A 14,673-nucleotide genomic window follows, 5' to 3' on the forward strand; every position below is an offset into this window, starting at 1 on the left:
TCGTTTTCCAGTCTCTCCTGGAAAGGAGCTACAACCCCCTACTTCTTTTCATTAAGCATCAAATGATCATCAAGAATATAACAGTTACAGTCCACTACAGTTATCAGATCAGCAATAACAGAACTAACCCAGAACACCTTATCAACAGAGAAATTCAATCAACAGAACATCTTAAGACAGAGACGCAGTTTTCCCTTCTGTGGCCTGCGTCGCGACGCAATTCACCTTCTGCTTTCCTGCGTACACCCGCAGGTATCCTTCTGCTGCACTGCGTGCCCACGCACTGTTCCTTGAACTGCACTGCGTCCTGTTGCTGCAGGGACGCACCCAGAAACACTATCACGCCGCGTACTTTGCTGCAGGGACGCACCTAGAAATGCTATCGCGCCGCGTCCTTTTGCTCCAGGGACGCACCTGAACCCTAGTTGCTCTGCGTCCCGGCGCACCTGAACCCTTCTGCGCCTGCGTACCGACGCACCTGAACCCTTCTGCGCCTGCGTACCGACGCACCTGAACCCTTCTGCGCCTGTGTCCCGGCGCACCTGAACCCTTACTGCACCTGCGTACCTCCGGGCATAGATGATTTCAAGACTTCAGAAGTAACCCAGACAGTCAGATCTACAGATCTGAACATGCGCCGAAGAGATCTCGGTCCATCAGTAGATTCGCCTTGTTTAGATCTAGACCAGATCTAGCCCTCATAAGATATTCAACCAAAACCATACACAAGCCAAATGATCTCCTTTGCTTTATATAGGCAAGCTCCTCCTAAAATCATGGAACAATACCACGAGCCGACACCATAATAACCCAATACCGTCGGCTAAATACCAAGAGTAAAACATAAGAAACCCCATGTGTGCTTTTCTCTGCCTTGAAATGTGTGCACTGGGGGGACGCACCTCCTGAACGGCTGCCCTGCGTACCTGGACGCAGTCCCTGCATGGTGTACCTGCGGGTACGCACCTTCTGAACTGCTTTCCTGCGTCCTTCTTAATTTTCAACAAATTGAGAGCCTTGCCACGGGAGTTGCCATCAAGTACAACATCTGTAACATATAGCCATACCAGAAACATAATGCCAACAATCTCCCCCTTTGGACTTGATGGCAACCTCACAAACTTCAGCTTCATTCTCCCCCTTTGACATCAAGGGCAAAGGGGTATGCTCCCCCTAAGATCATGCTCCTCCTGAAAATGAACCAGATCTACAACAAAGAACCATAATCCACCATGAAAGAGATAGAGACATATTGCAGCTATTTCCAAGATCTCCTTCTGACCATCCTCCATAATGCCAACAATGCATTATATGCTCCCCCTGAACCTGTGCCATCAATCAGAAAAAGTTCAACAATAAGATGATGCATCAACAACCCCCAGCTTTTGCCTGAGGTATTCAAAAGTGTCCCTAGGCAATGGTTTGGTGAAAATATCAGCAACTTGTTCCTTAGAAGGAACATACTCCAACTTGACCTTCTGTTCAAGTACTTGTTCCCGGAGAAAATGGTACTTGATTGGTATGTGCTTGGTTTTTGAATGCATAACAGGATTCTTTGAGATGCTGATTGCACTTGTGTTGTCACATAAGATGGGGATTGGTGGTGTACAAGTGATTTGAAAATCCTGCAAAGTCTGCATCATCCAAAGGAGTTGGGTGCAACAAGATGCAGCAGCAACATATTCCGCTTCAGCTGTAGACAAGGCAATTGAACTCTGTTTCTTGCTGAACCAAGATACCAGTCTGGAACCCATAAAGAACGCACCACCACTTGTGCTTTTCCTGTCATCCACGCTTCCGGCCCAATCTGCATCTGTATAAGCATGAAGTGTAAGATCTGTATCTCTAGGATACCATAAGCCATAATTTTGAGTCCCTTGAAGATATTTGAAAATTCTCTTCACTGCCTGAAGATGAGTCTCCTTCGGATTTGCCTGAAATCTTCCAACTATTCCAACTGCATGCATGATGTCTGGTCGGGTACCTGTCAAATAAAGTAAACTTCCAATCATAGATCTGTAGGTTGGTTGATGTACTGCTGCAGATTCATCATTTGCACTGAGGCTACATCCTGTGACCATGGGTGTACATACTGGTTTTGCATCTTCCATACCATATTTCTTCAAAATCTGTTTAAAATACTTGGTTTGAGATAAAAAGATTCCTCCTTCTTTTTGTTGGATTTGCAAACCAAGGAAATATGTCAGTTCTCCTAGCAGGGACATTTCAAATTCTTTCTGCATGACCGAGGCAAAGTTTTGACTCATAGCTTCTTCATTGCTCCCAAAAATAATGTCATCTACATATACAACAAGTATTAGCAATTTGTCATTTTCAACTTTTATATAAAGATTGCTATCTGCTGATCCTTTTGAAAAGCCTTGTTGATGAAGATATTTGTCCAAACGGTAGTACCAAGCCCTTGGAGCTTGTTTGAGACCATAGAGAGCCTTTTTCAATCTGCATACAAGATTTGGATCATTTCCAAGAATGAACCCATCTGGCTGTTCAATGTACACTTCTTCTTCCAAGTCTCCATTCAGAAAGGCTGATTTCACGTCCATTTGAAATACTTTGAAGTTTTGAAAACTTGAGAGAGCAAGGAACATTCGGATGGCCTCAAGTCTTGCAACAGGAGCAAAGGTTTCTTCAAAGTCTATTCCTTCTTGCTGCGCATACCCTTTACAAACAAGTCTGGCTTTGTTTCTAATTACTTCTCCATTTTCATTCAATTTATTTTTGAAGACCCATTTTGTTCCGATAACATTCTTATCTTTTGGTCTGGGAACCAGCTCCCAAGTGTTGTTCTTTTCGATCTGCTCAAGTTCTTCATCCATTGCTTTCACCCAACATTCATCTTTGCATGCCTCTTTCACATTTTGTGGTTCAGTAGAGGAGAGTAATGCCAAATAGCTTGAAGCTTCTGCAACTGTTCTTCTTGTTTGTACACCTGCTTCTTTCTGCCCCATAATCTGAGATTCTGGATGATTCTTCTGAACATATCTGGATGGAGTCTTTTCTTCTATTCTTGTTTGCTCCTCTGGTTCTTCTTCTTGAGGTTCTTCTTCTTCATCATTCTGTCGTTGGGGGTAGCCTTCATCTTCTTCGATGTCTTCATGATGTACTTGCCTAGGAATGTATCCCTTTTCATCAACCACTACATCAATGCTGTCAACAATTCTGCCAAGTCTTTTATTGTAGCATTTGTATGCTTTGCTATGTGGAGAGTAACCAAGAAGAATGCCTTCATCTGCTCTAGGTTCAAGTTTGCCAAGCTGCTCATCTGTATTCTTGATATAGCATTTGCTCCCAAAGATTTTGAAGTGCTTTACCGAAGGAGTCCTACCACTCCAGAGCTCATGAGGAGTTTGAGTGCTGTTCACCCGAACATTTGTTTTGTTGAGAATCACAACCGCAGCATGTGCAGCTTCACCCCAGAAGGTTGCGGGAGTTCCTGACTCATCAAGCATAGCACGAGCCATTTGTTGGATTGTTCTGTTCATCCTTTCCACAACTCCATTTTGCTGAGGAGTTCTTGCTGTAGAGAATTCTCTTCTTATCCCATGTTCTTCACAGAAATCGAAAAATTCATTTGAAGTAAATTCCCCACCTCTATCAAATCTGAGGCACTTAATTTTGTGACCTGATTGATTTTCAACCAAGGCTTTGAAGGATTTGAATTTTTCGAATGCTTCATCTTTGTGCTTCATAAGTCCTAACCAGACAAACCTGGAGAAATCGTCAATGAATAATATCAAGTATTCTTCTCCTCGAGGTGTTCTTTTCCTGAAAGGACCGCATGTATCTGTATGTACTAGCTCAAGAGGCATGCTAGCTGATCCTTCTTTCTCTGGAAAGTTAGTTCTGGTTTGTTTTCCAAACTGACATGATTTGCATATGGTGTTGTCAGGAATTTTGATATCTGGAAGATCACGAACTGCCTGATATTTGCATGCTTTCCTTATTTGTGAAAAGCTTAGATGTCCCAACCTCCGATGCCATAACCAGTGCTCATCATCCTTGCTCAGATAGCATTGTTGTTGTCCTTCTTCAAATATGTACAGATTATTTGGAGTTCTTTTACCTTTGATCACTGTTTTACCTGTATCAAGATCACGAACAAGACATCCATTTGATCTGAATATAACCTCGGTTCTTTGATCACACATCTGGCTGACACTTAGAAGATTATGCTTCAATCCATCAACATACAAAACATTTCCAGCCTTGACCTTTTCTTTTAACTGAGCAATGCCCTTTCCTTTTATAGTTGCAGGAGTATCATTTCCAAAAGAGACTTTCTTTCCCTTTTCTAGAGCAGAATAAGACTCGAGTTTTTCTTTATCACCTGTCATATGCTTCGAATATCCACTGTCAATGTACCATAGATTTTCCTGTCCCTCTGCATAAAATGCTATCCCACATCTTTCTGTTTGAGGTTCCTTTATTCTCCATGTTTTGGTGCTTGAGGCTTGTTCCTTTTTCTGCTGAAACCTGCTCCTGCATTCAGAGTCTTCATGACCAAAGTTATTGCAAATAGAACATTCAACTTCATTTTCAAGAACCGAAAAGTTGTTATAGGTCCTCTTTGTAATCCCTGTCATACTTCTTTGCTTTTGAGCTTCTCTAGTCATGATTGTTTTATATGCAACACATTGAGCTGCTTTGTGACCAAAGTTATGGCAAGAAAAACATTGTCCATTGAAGAAACTTCTGCGGTTATTGAATCTACCAGCCAACTGATTGTAGTTTCTATTTTCATCTATTCTTGAACCAAATTGAGAAGATTTTACCTGTGGCTGGTTGTAGCTTTTGTTCACCCTTAAGATGGATTGCCCTTGATAGTTTCTGTTTGTAATTCGTTCCTGCTTTACCTGTTGATCTTCATTGTTCTTTTGCTCATTTCTTCTTGCTGCATCAAGATAACTTTTTGAGGTGGATGCTTGAGAAGTTTCTCCATTATAGCCCAGACCTGTCTTGTTTAGAGGAGACCGCTGCACATTGATAATCTCATCCAAAGTTTCAGATCCTTTGACAAACTTGAGATTAATAGCTTTTGTTTTCTCAATCTCTTTTCTAAGACCAACAATTTCACCTTCTAATTTTTCAAGATGTTTTTCCTTTTCATCAATTTGAAATTGTAGAGTATCAATGATCATGTTCTTTTCTTCTATACATCTCTTGAGTCTAGTAATTTCATCATAAAGGTTATCCACATCTACAGCATCCATATAATCATCATCTTCAAATGCCATTAACAACTTATATTCATTACCTTGTTCATCTTCATCACTGTTTGATAGACCATCACTATCTTCATGAGTGTAGTAGCTTTTCTTATTTGCGTTCTGTTTCTTGTTCCATCTAGCAGGTTCCTTTCCTTTATCCTTATAAGGACATTTTGCAGCATAATGACCTACTCTTCCACAAGCAAAGCATTTAAAAGGTAACTTACCTCTGAACCTTCCAGAACCCCTTTGAAGATTTCTGACAAAATTTGATTCTTCTTCCTCTTCTTCTGGGACGTGGCTTGCTTCATAATAATCTCCTTTGCCTGATGGCTTGAAAGCAGCTTCTCTTCTGTCTGATGGACCTCCCTTTCTCATTTCATAAGCAGTTAGAATTCCATGTAGCTGAGACATAGTAAGAATTCGTAGATTTTCCTTTTCTTCTATTGCAGATACTTTAGATTCAAACTTGGGGGACAATGATCTTAGAACCTTTTCAACCACAATAGCCTCTTTTATTTCTTCACCCAAATTTTTCATACAATTAACAACCTCATCTACCCGAAGAAAATAGTTAGCCACACTTTCATCATTATACATTTTGAGAGTCTCATACTGAATTCTGAGAGTTTGAAGTTTAGCACGCTTTACCTGTTCATCTCCCTCATAGCTTGTGACAATTTTGTCCCATATCTCTTTTGCAGATTTATAGTGCATTACCTTCATGAATTCTGATTGAGATATACATCCTAATAGAGTACTGACTGCTTTCGCATTTGTTTCATACTTCTTTTTCTCGGCTGCATCTGTAGGAGTAGCTGAAGGAAAAGCGTAGCCTGTCTCCACGATGTCCCAAACTTCTGTACCAAGAGATTGAAGATAGGCAGTAACTCTTACCTTCCAATAATTGAAGTTTGTCCCATCAAAAACCGGTGGCCTGATTGATGCTTCTCTCTCGTAGTTGCTCATGATGAACGATCTACCTTCAAGCGATCAAGCTTCTCTGAAGGACCAGCTCTGATACCAATTGTTGGAAATAATACTGAGAGCGGGGGTGAATCAGTATTATATAATTCTTTTAATAAATCTTCTTTAGTTGTTCTTTGAATTATCTTTGCATGTCAGTACCATAAAATAATGAGCATGAACAAAAGAAAACAGATAGTCACACCAAAGAACACAAGATGTAAGGTGGAAACCCAATGTGGGTGAAAACCACCTGCTGCAATATGTCTCTATCTTCTTTCAAATTAGAAACTCCTTTTACAATGGTTTTGTACTGGTGCAGTCCTTTACCAGTGCGCAGGCTGCAACCTGCAGAGAGCTACAACTCTCTCTCGTTTTCCAGTCTCTCCTGGAAAGGAGCTACAACCCCCTACTTCTTTTCATAAAGCATCAAATGATCATCAAGAATATAACAGTTACAGTCCACTACAGTTATCAGATCAGCAATAACAGAACTAACCCAGAACACCTTATCAACAGAGAAATTCAATCAACAGAACATCTTAAGACAGAGACGCAGTTTTCCCTTCTGTGGCATGCGTCGCGACGCAATTCACCTTCTGCTTTCCTGCGTACACCCGCAGGTATCCTTCTGCTGCACTGCGTGCCCACGCACTGTTCCTTGAACTGCACTGCGTCCTGTTGCTACAAGGATGCATCCAGAAACACTATCGCGCCGCGTACTTTGCTGCAGGGACGCACCTAGAAATGCTATCGCGCCGCGTCCTTTTGCTCCAGGGACGCACCTGAACCCTAGTCGCTCTGCGTCCCGGCGCACCTGAACCCTTCTGCGCCTGCGTACCGACGCACCTGAACCCTTCTGCGCCTGCGTCCCGGCGCACCTGAACCCTTACTGCACCTGCGTACCTCCGGGCATAGATGATTTCAAGACTTCAGAAGTAACCCAGACAGTCAGATCTACAGATCTGAACATGCGCCGAAGAGATCTCGGTCCATCAGTAGATTCGCCTTGTTTAGATCTAGACCAGATCTAGCCCTCATAAGATATTCAACCAAAACCATACACAAGCCAAATGATCTCCTTTGCTTTATATAGGCAAGCTCCTCCTAAAATCATGGAACAATACCACGACCCGACACCATAATAACCCAATACCGTCGGCTAAATACCAAGAGTAAAACATAAGAAACCCCATGTGTGCTTTTCTCTGCCTTGAAATGTGTGCACTGGGGGGATGCACCTCCTGAACGGCTGCCCTGCGTACCTGGACGCAGTCCCTGCATGGTGTACCTGCGGGTACGCACCTTCTAAACTGCTTTCCTGCGTCCTTCTTAATTTTCAACAAATTGAGAGCCTTGCCACGGGAGTTGCCATCAAGTACAACATCTGTAACATATAGCCATACCAGAAACATAATGCCAACATAACATTAGCTAGATATTTGTTTCACAATTAACTCACTCAGTGAGTTTATGGTAAAGCCTAAGTGAGTGCACTGGTAGCTGTGAAGCATGTTTTGAGATATCTCTGAGGCATAGTTGAGTATGGGTTGAGGTATATTCGGCAGAGTAGAGTGAAGCTTGAGGGGTACACCAATGCGGATTGGGCAGGCAGTACAACTGACAGGAAAAGCACTTTAGAGTGTGCAGTTTCAGCTTGGGATCAGGAGCAGTCTCTTGGTACAGCAAGAAACAGAAGGCAGTTGCACTAAGTTCTGCAAGGTCGAGTATATGGCAACAAGTATGGCTATACATGCAAGATGATCTGGCTTCAGAAACTTATTATTGGGCTTTTTGATCAGGAGCTAGATCCAACTATCATTTACTATGATAATCGAAGTTGCATCAAACTCTCTAAGAATCAAGTGTTTCATGACAAGTCAAAGCACACTGAGATCAAGTACCACTTCATTAGTGATTATTTGTAGAAGGGAATTGTGAAGCTACAATACATTCCTACAGACGAGTAGGTAGCAGACATCTTGACCAAAGCCTTGATGAAGGACAAGTTTGTATTCTTCAAGGATAAGTTGGGTGTTGTGCAGAACACCTTCCTCGCTAAGAGGGGAGTGTTGATTTTTGTAGTTGTGGAAGGTCTTGTAGCCTTGTGTTTTAACTAGAAGGAACTTTTTTTGCCTCTTTAGGAGCTTGCATGTGATATGCAAGGCATGCATGTGAGTTGCAGGCAACATGTGAAGTTTGCATGTGAGTTGCAGGCGATATATGGAGTTTGCATGTTGGTTGCATGCGACATGCGGAATGTGCAAAGGGGTTGCATGCTAGATGCAGAGTTGCATGCATGCGAATGAGTTACATGTGCCATGCATGAGATATACATGTAATGCAAGCTAAAGTTATGACTAGTACTTAAGTTAAAATAAAGAAAGCCAAAGATAAGAAAGTTAACTAAAGTAATTTATCTTCAGTTAACTTGACAAGCTAATTTTCGCCATTGACCTTAACTTAGAAAGTTATAAGTTGAACCATCCAAGATCATCTGCTTCGCCTTTGCCATCTCTTTCCTGTACTCTCAGAGTTGATCTACATCAGTCGGTACTACAACCGCATTTTTGCATAAGTCTTCAAACTCTACCAAGAAGAACATATTTGCCTTCCAAATGAATGAAATGGAGGCTCCCTCCAACCTATCCTGATCTTTAAGCCCAGTTGTGGCCATCACGAATCTGAACTGGGAACTCCCTCTTTCCCCCTGCTTGGCTGTTGAATCTGCTACTCGCACTCCCTTTTGGAGTGAGAAACTCTACTCGTAGCTGCCACCAACTACAACTAGAAAATTGGGTTTCTAAACTAGAAACCCTTTGAAAGAAATTTCCCTCTGTATGTGCACTTTCTCTTCCACCTGACGCTAATTTTGCTACTACAAACTGCTACAAAACCCTTCTGCGCCCAACCAAGGAATTTACCCAGCAAAAATATGTGCTACAGCTACCCTCTGCCTACTAGAATCACTCGAACTAGCAAGCCAAATTTTTCTGTCAAACTGCACTGCAAAATCAAATTGTCCAGCGATTCGCACTTCCTGGCTTAGGCTTTGCGCAGCCCCCAAAATTTGTCTTGCTACTCCCACTGAATGGTGAATTTCTTCCTCCGCTTCTAAGCTTCCCCATCTGATTAAAATCGCTCTAATACCATGTGAAAATTTCAGTACTGAAATCCTATTGCAGCAACTAGAATTATTTCTTCTAATTGTAAATTAATTTAACAATTTATTGTTACGGCGACAACGAAATAATCACATTGCAATCTTCAAAAATATTGCGGAAAAAAAAAGAGCTAGTAACTGAGCAATCCTAGCACACACACAATAAATTTGACACAGTTATTTTTGGCCAAATGTCACCAGAAAAAACCCAACTTGGGAAAACAAGTGCAACAGCTAAGGGTTTTATTACTAAGCAGCACTGAAATAATCTGAGCACAATCTATATGCCAAAAACTAGCAATCCTACAGAGAAAATACTGGCAAAAATCTAGTGAGGAATTGTCCTCACCCCACAAGCAATTTGGCACTGAAGACTGCCCTTTGAAAACCCCTCCACAAATTGCCCTGCATCACCCTTTGCGCAGGCACAAATCTGTGTTGCCTAGATCTCACACTAAGCTACCTCTTCAGCTTGCTACTTACTGTGGAAATGTTTCTCCCGGCCTCTGCAAAATTTTCCTGCTTCCAGAACTCTGAAATGACTTCCCGATTCTGCAAATTGAACTGCATCTTAAAGACTTTTGCGCAACCCTTGCATAGCCTCTCTATGGCTATCTCTGTCTCTCTGCAATGTACTCTCTGAAACTAGAAAATCTTCCTCTGGATCACTATCCCTGCCCCTCTTTGTCTTTGCTTCCCTTCTCTGGCTCGAACTCTTCCGGCAACTGTTGTTGCTCTCTAGAGAAATCGAACTACCCAAGGAAATCAATCTCAAGTGCATTTCTCCATCAACCCATCGACTTCTTCTTATAATCTCATTGTGGGACTCTAACGGCCAAGATTAAAACTTAATCAATGGCTGAGATTATTTCCTAGTCAATCTGTATGAGTTTCTAGAGAAATCTCACCTTCCTCATTTAATTCTTGTTAATTAATCATTTTCCCTAAGTTAGACTTAGGAAAAACTTAAGTAATGATTAAATAACTTAATTAAGGCATTTCTAGGTGGATTTTTCTGAAACCTTTTCTGAGTTATGGAGTCCTAGTGTTTCTTACCCTCTCTGACAACTATCAAGACTAGAACACCATCTGATGCTACAAAAAGTTAGTATTTGTTCAAAATGACCAACCAAGTTAGTATTTATCCAAAATGACCAACCAAGCCACAACTTCTTCCTCTTTGCATGAAAGCTTTGAAAAGGGGCAATGGGATGGTTTTAATGATTTTTCACAAAGAATATTATGCTCATTTATGTGTCTTTGACTTGTTTTTTGTTGTGATGAATATCATTGTTTGTTAAGATGCACAAAAAATAGAGAAATTGTTTAAGAAGGGGCACTCTAGTATGTTTTCATTTTTTCTCATTCCAAGCAACTATCGTGAATTAAAATCAAGAGGATTCACCAATGAATCAACTACTTTATCACTATGGTGATCTATTTCAAAATCCGTTTGCAGATTTACCATCAATTGTTAGGATGGGTGAAACACAACTTTGATAGGGCATCAAAAGGTGAGGGGTTGGAGGCATCTTCAAGGATCATGATAGTAACTTCTTCACTGCTCTCTAAGTTTCTTGAATATACAAACTAATAATCAAGTAGAAGTGGAAGCTTTATCCTTAGGGATCATTGAATCTCTCAAATTCATATTTAATAAAATTAAATTCAAAGGAGATTCTCAACTTGTCATTGACTTGATGAATGGGAAGATTCAAAGCCTAGCTTGGGATTTATCTAATATACAAGAATGGGATTTAGGCAAGCAGTCAATTGCTTTGACTAGTACTCCTCATGCATGTTAGGCAATCCAATAATAAGGTAGTATCCATTGTCCAAAAGACCTCTAAAATCAAACATACTAAACCCCGCCCCATGAAGGAGGAAGAAGATTGGAAAGTAAGGCTAGCCAAAATTTAGAAAAGGGGAACCCCTCAAATTTCCTCTTCACATCACATTAAACATCATAAATAGGAAACAATGAGAATCTGGACCTCCCATCTATGATTGTCCATCCCCCTAATCAGTTGGGCAAGCAAGGGATGGGTTTATTGTACTTCCATCATGAGATAGGGTAGCGGAATGAATTTGCCACCCTACTCCATAGTGTTGTTATGTCATTCTTGTCCGCTCATGTGAAGAAATTCAACTTGCTTTCTCCAACTTGCAATCTAGACTTCTAAAGGTCTATAGATCCTCTATATCTTTGAACACCAACATGGTGAAACTTGCAAAGCATAAATGACGACACCCACAAAAATAAGGAAATGGACCCACTTCCAGATCTCTTCAATTATAAAGAGTGGCTTAACAATTTTATCATTCAACATGGACTTTAGGAAGCATTCGAGAAATTCTATTCAAGCCTAAACAAGCAAAGACAGAAAGCCAATAAAGCCTCTGCTGATGATCTAAACCAAGAAAGCCTCTGCTTGGGTTCATTGAGTACTACAAAAAGTGAAGAGAAACAGTCGTCTCAAGCTTGAGTTTGAAGACAAAGCTCTATGAAGCTAAAGAGCTTGTGTATGGAAGGTGCCAAGGGCACTCAAGGAACCATTGTTGAAGAGGACTGCCCAAGCCCAAAATGGAGTTCCTGCGCTAGATTTTGCTTCATAATTTTTTGTCAATTTCGTCGATATATGTTGGATATGGTGTATGAGCAATTGGCTTGTGCTTGTGTATGTATTGATTGTATCAGCGATAGTTAGTAGAAGTTGATATCAGTTTGCAATAGGCATACGAAAGATGGGACATGAATGTATATCTTGCGAATACACAATCAAACTGGACTGTTCTAAAGCTCCTGGTTACGTGAAAAACAATGATATGTACTGAATTCTCTCTCCCAAAGAGCTTGAAATATAAATGAGATTTATTTTTAATATAAAAAAGAAGATTAATAACATTGAATGATTTAATCTTAATTGTAATAAAATCAGTTAGATTAGTTAGAATAGTTGTCTAGAGAGACTAGGTTGGAAGAGCGAAAGCCTCAATTTTCAATCCGTTGGGATTGGAGGCTTTGTTAGTTAGTAAAGCGAGAATGTTGTTATTCCCCACCAATAATAATAACAATGCAAATTTGGTAAAATTAATCACTTAGGATTAATGACATTGAATAACTGAATCATAATTGTAATAAAACAATGGTTAGATTAGTTAGAATAGTTGTCAATGGAGGCTTTGTTAATTGGGTGTTGTTATTCCCCACCAAAACTCAAATACCCCATGTAGATGGTCACCCCTCATAGGGCAGTACACCTGCATATGCAGGAGGTTGAACGCCGCTGGGTCCAAGTGCAAGTCTTCCGTAACTTTGATGAAATAGATACCCCAATAACAGCTGGTTAGATGAAGGGTAGCTTTGATTGAAATATCCTGTATTGGACAGTGTCACTTGTGCTGACAGGAAGCATCTATTGCACAGGCCAGTAAAAGAATAATATGTCAAGGAGGTCTTAGTTTGATGGTAAAGTGGGAATGTTCCATACTCCCACCGAGGTTCAAATCTAGAGGCATGTTTTGTCCTTGTATGTCATTTTGCACATGCAAGCAAGCAGAGAGTTCCATGCGGTTGGGGCCAGACGAAGAGATTCTTCCAAGTTCTTTTAAGTGTTGCAAGCCCGTTACATTCAATTGCAATACTCCAGAAGGGCATGCTTGCGAAAGTGATACTTGAAAGGGTCATATCAAAAAAAATAGTAGAATAGTAAATTTCCTGTAAACTGTAAATTTTCCCACAACATTTTCACGGAAATCAACTCATGCCAAGTAAGCTCGGCCGGCAGGTCATGGGTCCAAATTGCCCAGCGTTCCTTTCGCCCTAATTTCATTGTTATGGTCACGACTAAAGATTTTACCGTTTTGCTTACAGGGCAAAGCTAATTCAACAGATACAAGAACAAGCTGAATGTTGCTCTAATCTTCATTCAGCAGAAGTACCCGGTTGCAGAAACTTATTTTACCATGGCAATCTGTGAAACGGTGCCTTAATACACAACCCTTATCCTCGGTCATTCCCCTTGCATGGAAACTGTTACCCACTGTCTAAGAAACCAAATTACACAGACACGTATACTATAATGCCTAACATGTATAATTCGGAAAAATGATCCAGGAAACACAAAAGTGCAGAGGACCATGCACATACCTCTTCCATCTGGCGTAAATTGCAGCTCTGTTCTCTTGCACGGTGAGAAACCGACGGAGCAGATCAACCACCGTCGCGGGCTTCGAACTCTCGCAAACACTGTCCACCTCCATCTCCACTGCCTCCGCCATTGCGCGAAAAATTCAGGCCTTCTTGACACTATAGTTGCGCTTTCTCCGAGATGCCCGGGAGTCCGCGCGTAAGTATCGAACGACACTTTTTCCATTCCAAATCACTAAATTTAACGGCAAAACTACCTCAATCTCCATTGTCTTTATCATGTGATCATATGAATTATTGGCCTTCTACTAACGTAATTGATTGTGGATAATTGTCTTGGTGTAACATTATTATTAACTGTGTACAAGATGCAATGTCACTTTTTCTTTTTTCCTTTTAATATATATGATAATATTTGAAATAAAAGGATTTCTAATGTGTTTATATGGGTGGATAGAATGGTTGAGTATTTCTTCAAAAGTCTAAAATATCGAGAGGTTAGATTATGTGGGATGTCATTTTATAAAGGTTAGAGGTTAGATTATGTGGGATGTCATTTTATAAAGGCGAGAGGTTAGATTATGTGGGATGTCATTTTATAAAAAAAAGTTTTTTAATATATATATAATGGAGGATAATCAAAGTATAGTAATTAAGGCAATTAATAGGTAAGTTGGGAAACTGAAGATAGTTGTATATTGGGATTGCAAATAAACAAAGTCAAAAATAGAGGGAACTAAGTATTTGATTACCACATTAACTATATAATTAGTATTATATTGGCAACATGAATTCCCAACAATTCTATTTACCTCAAAGGTAGTGAAGGGCCTCCTAGTTAGTGACTTTGATGGTGCTCATGAAATAAGGATTGTTTTGATGTCAACACAAGAGAACATATGGCAATAAGAGGGAGGATAAACATTGTGGACTATAGGTGGCTTATGGTTGTTATCAAAAAGTGGCGATATGTGAGCACAAAAACAATTAGTATAGGTCGAAATGTAGGGTAGCATGGTTTGAAAAAATGACATGATAGAAGGCTCTTGGTGAATGTTAGTAGGCATGAAGAAGTTCATAGAATCTCATGGGTCTTAGTGAGGAAGAGAATGCCATGAGGGACATATACACCTTGGAAGGTGATTGGAGAAGACGAAATCAAGCCA

The 14,673-nt window shown here is 40.5% G+C and overlaps 1 protein-coding gene across 1 annotated transcript in view; it reads right to left on the minus strand.

Moving 5' to 3' along the window:
- Positions 1-13,743, minus strand: part of LOC149167067 (uncharacterized) — a 187,325-nt gene extending 173,582 nt beyond the window's left edge. Inside the window, exon 1 of the mRNA XM_089431456.1 lies at positions 13,508-13,743. Within this exon, the coding sequence (XP_089287582.1) occupies positions 13,508-13,638 (131 nt within the window). The 5' untranslated portion in view covers positions 13,639-13,743. The remainder of the gene's footprint in view (positions 1-13,507) is intronic.
- Between the last annotated feature and the right edge of the window lie 930 nt (positions 13,744-14,673).

The sequence above is a fragment of the Pinus tabuliformis genome, chromosome 5_1 (genome assembly GCF_031772625.1).
Source record: "Pinus tabuliformis cultivar Carrire ecotype Pingquan chromosome 5_1, CPIR1, whole genome shotgun sequence".
In the NCBI taxonomy this organism is placed as follows: domain Eukaryota; kingdom Viridiplantae; phylum Streptophyta; class Pinopsida; order Pinales; family Pinaceae; genus Pinus; species Pinus tabuliformis.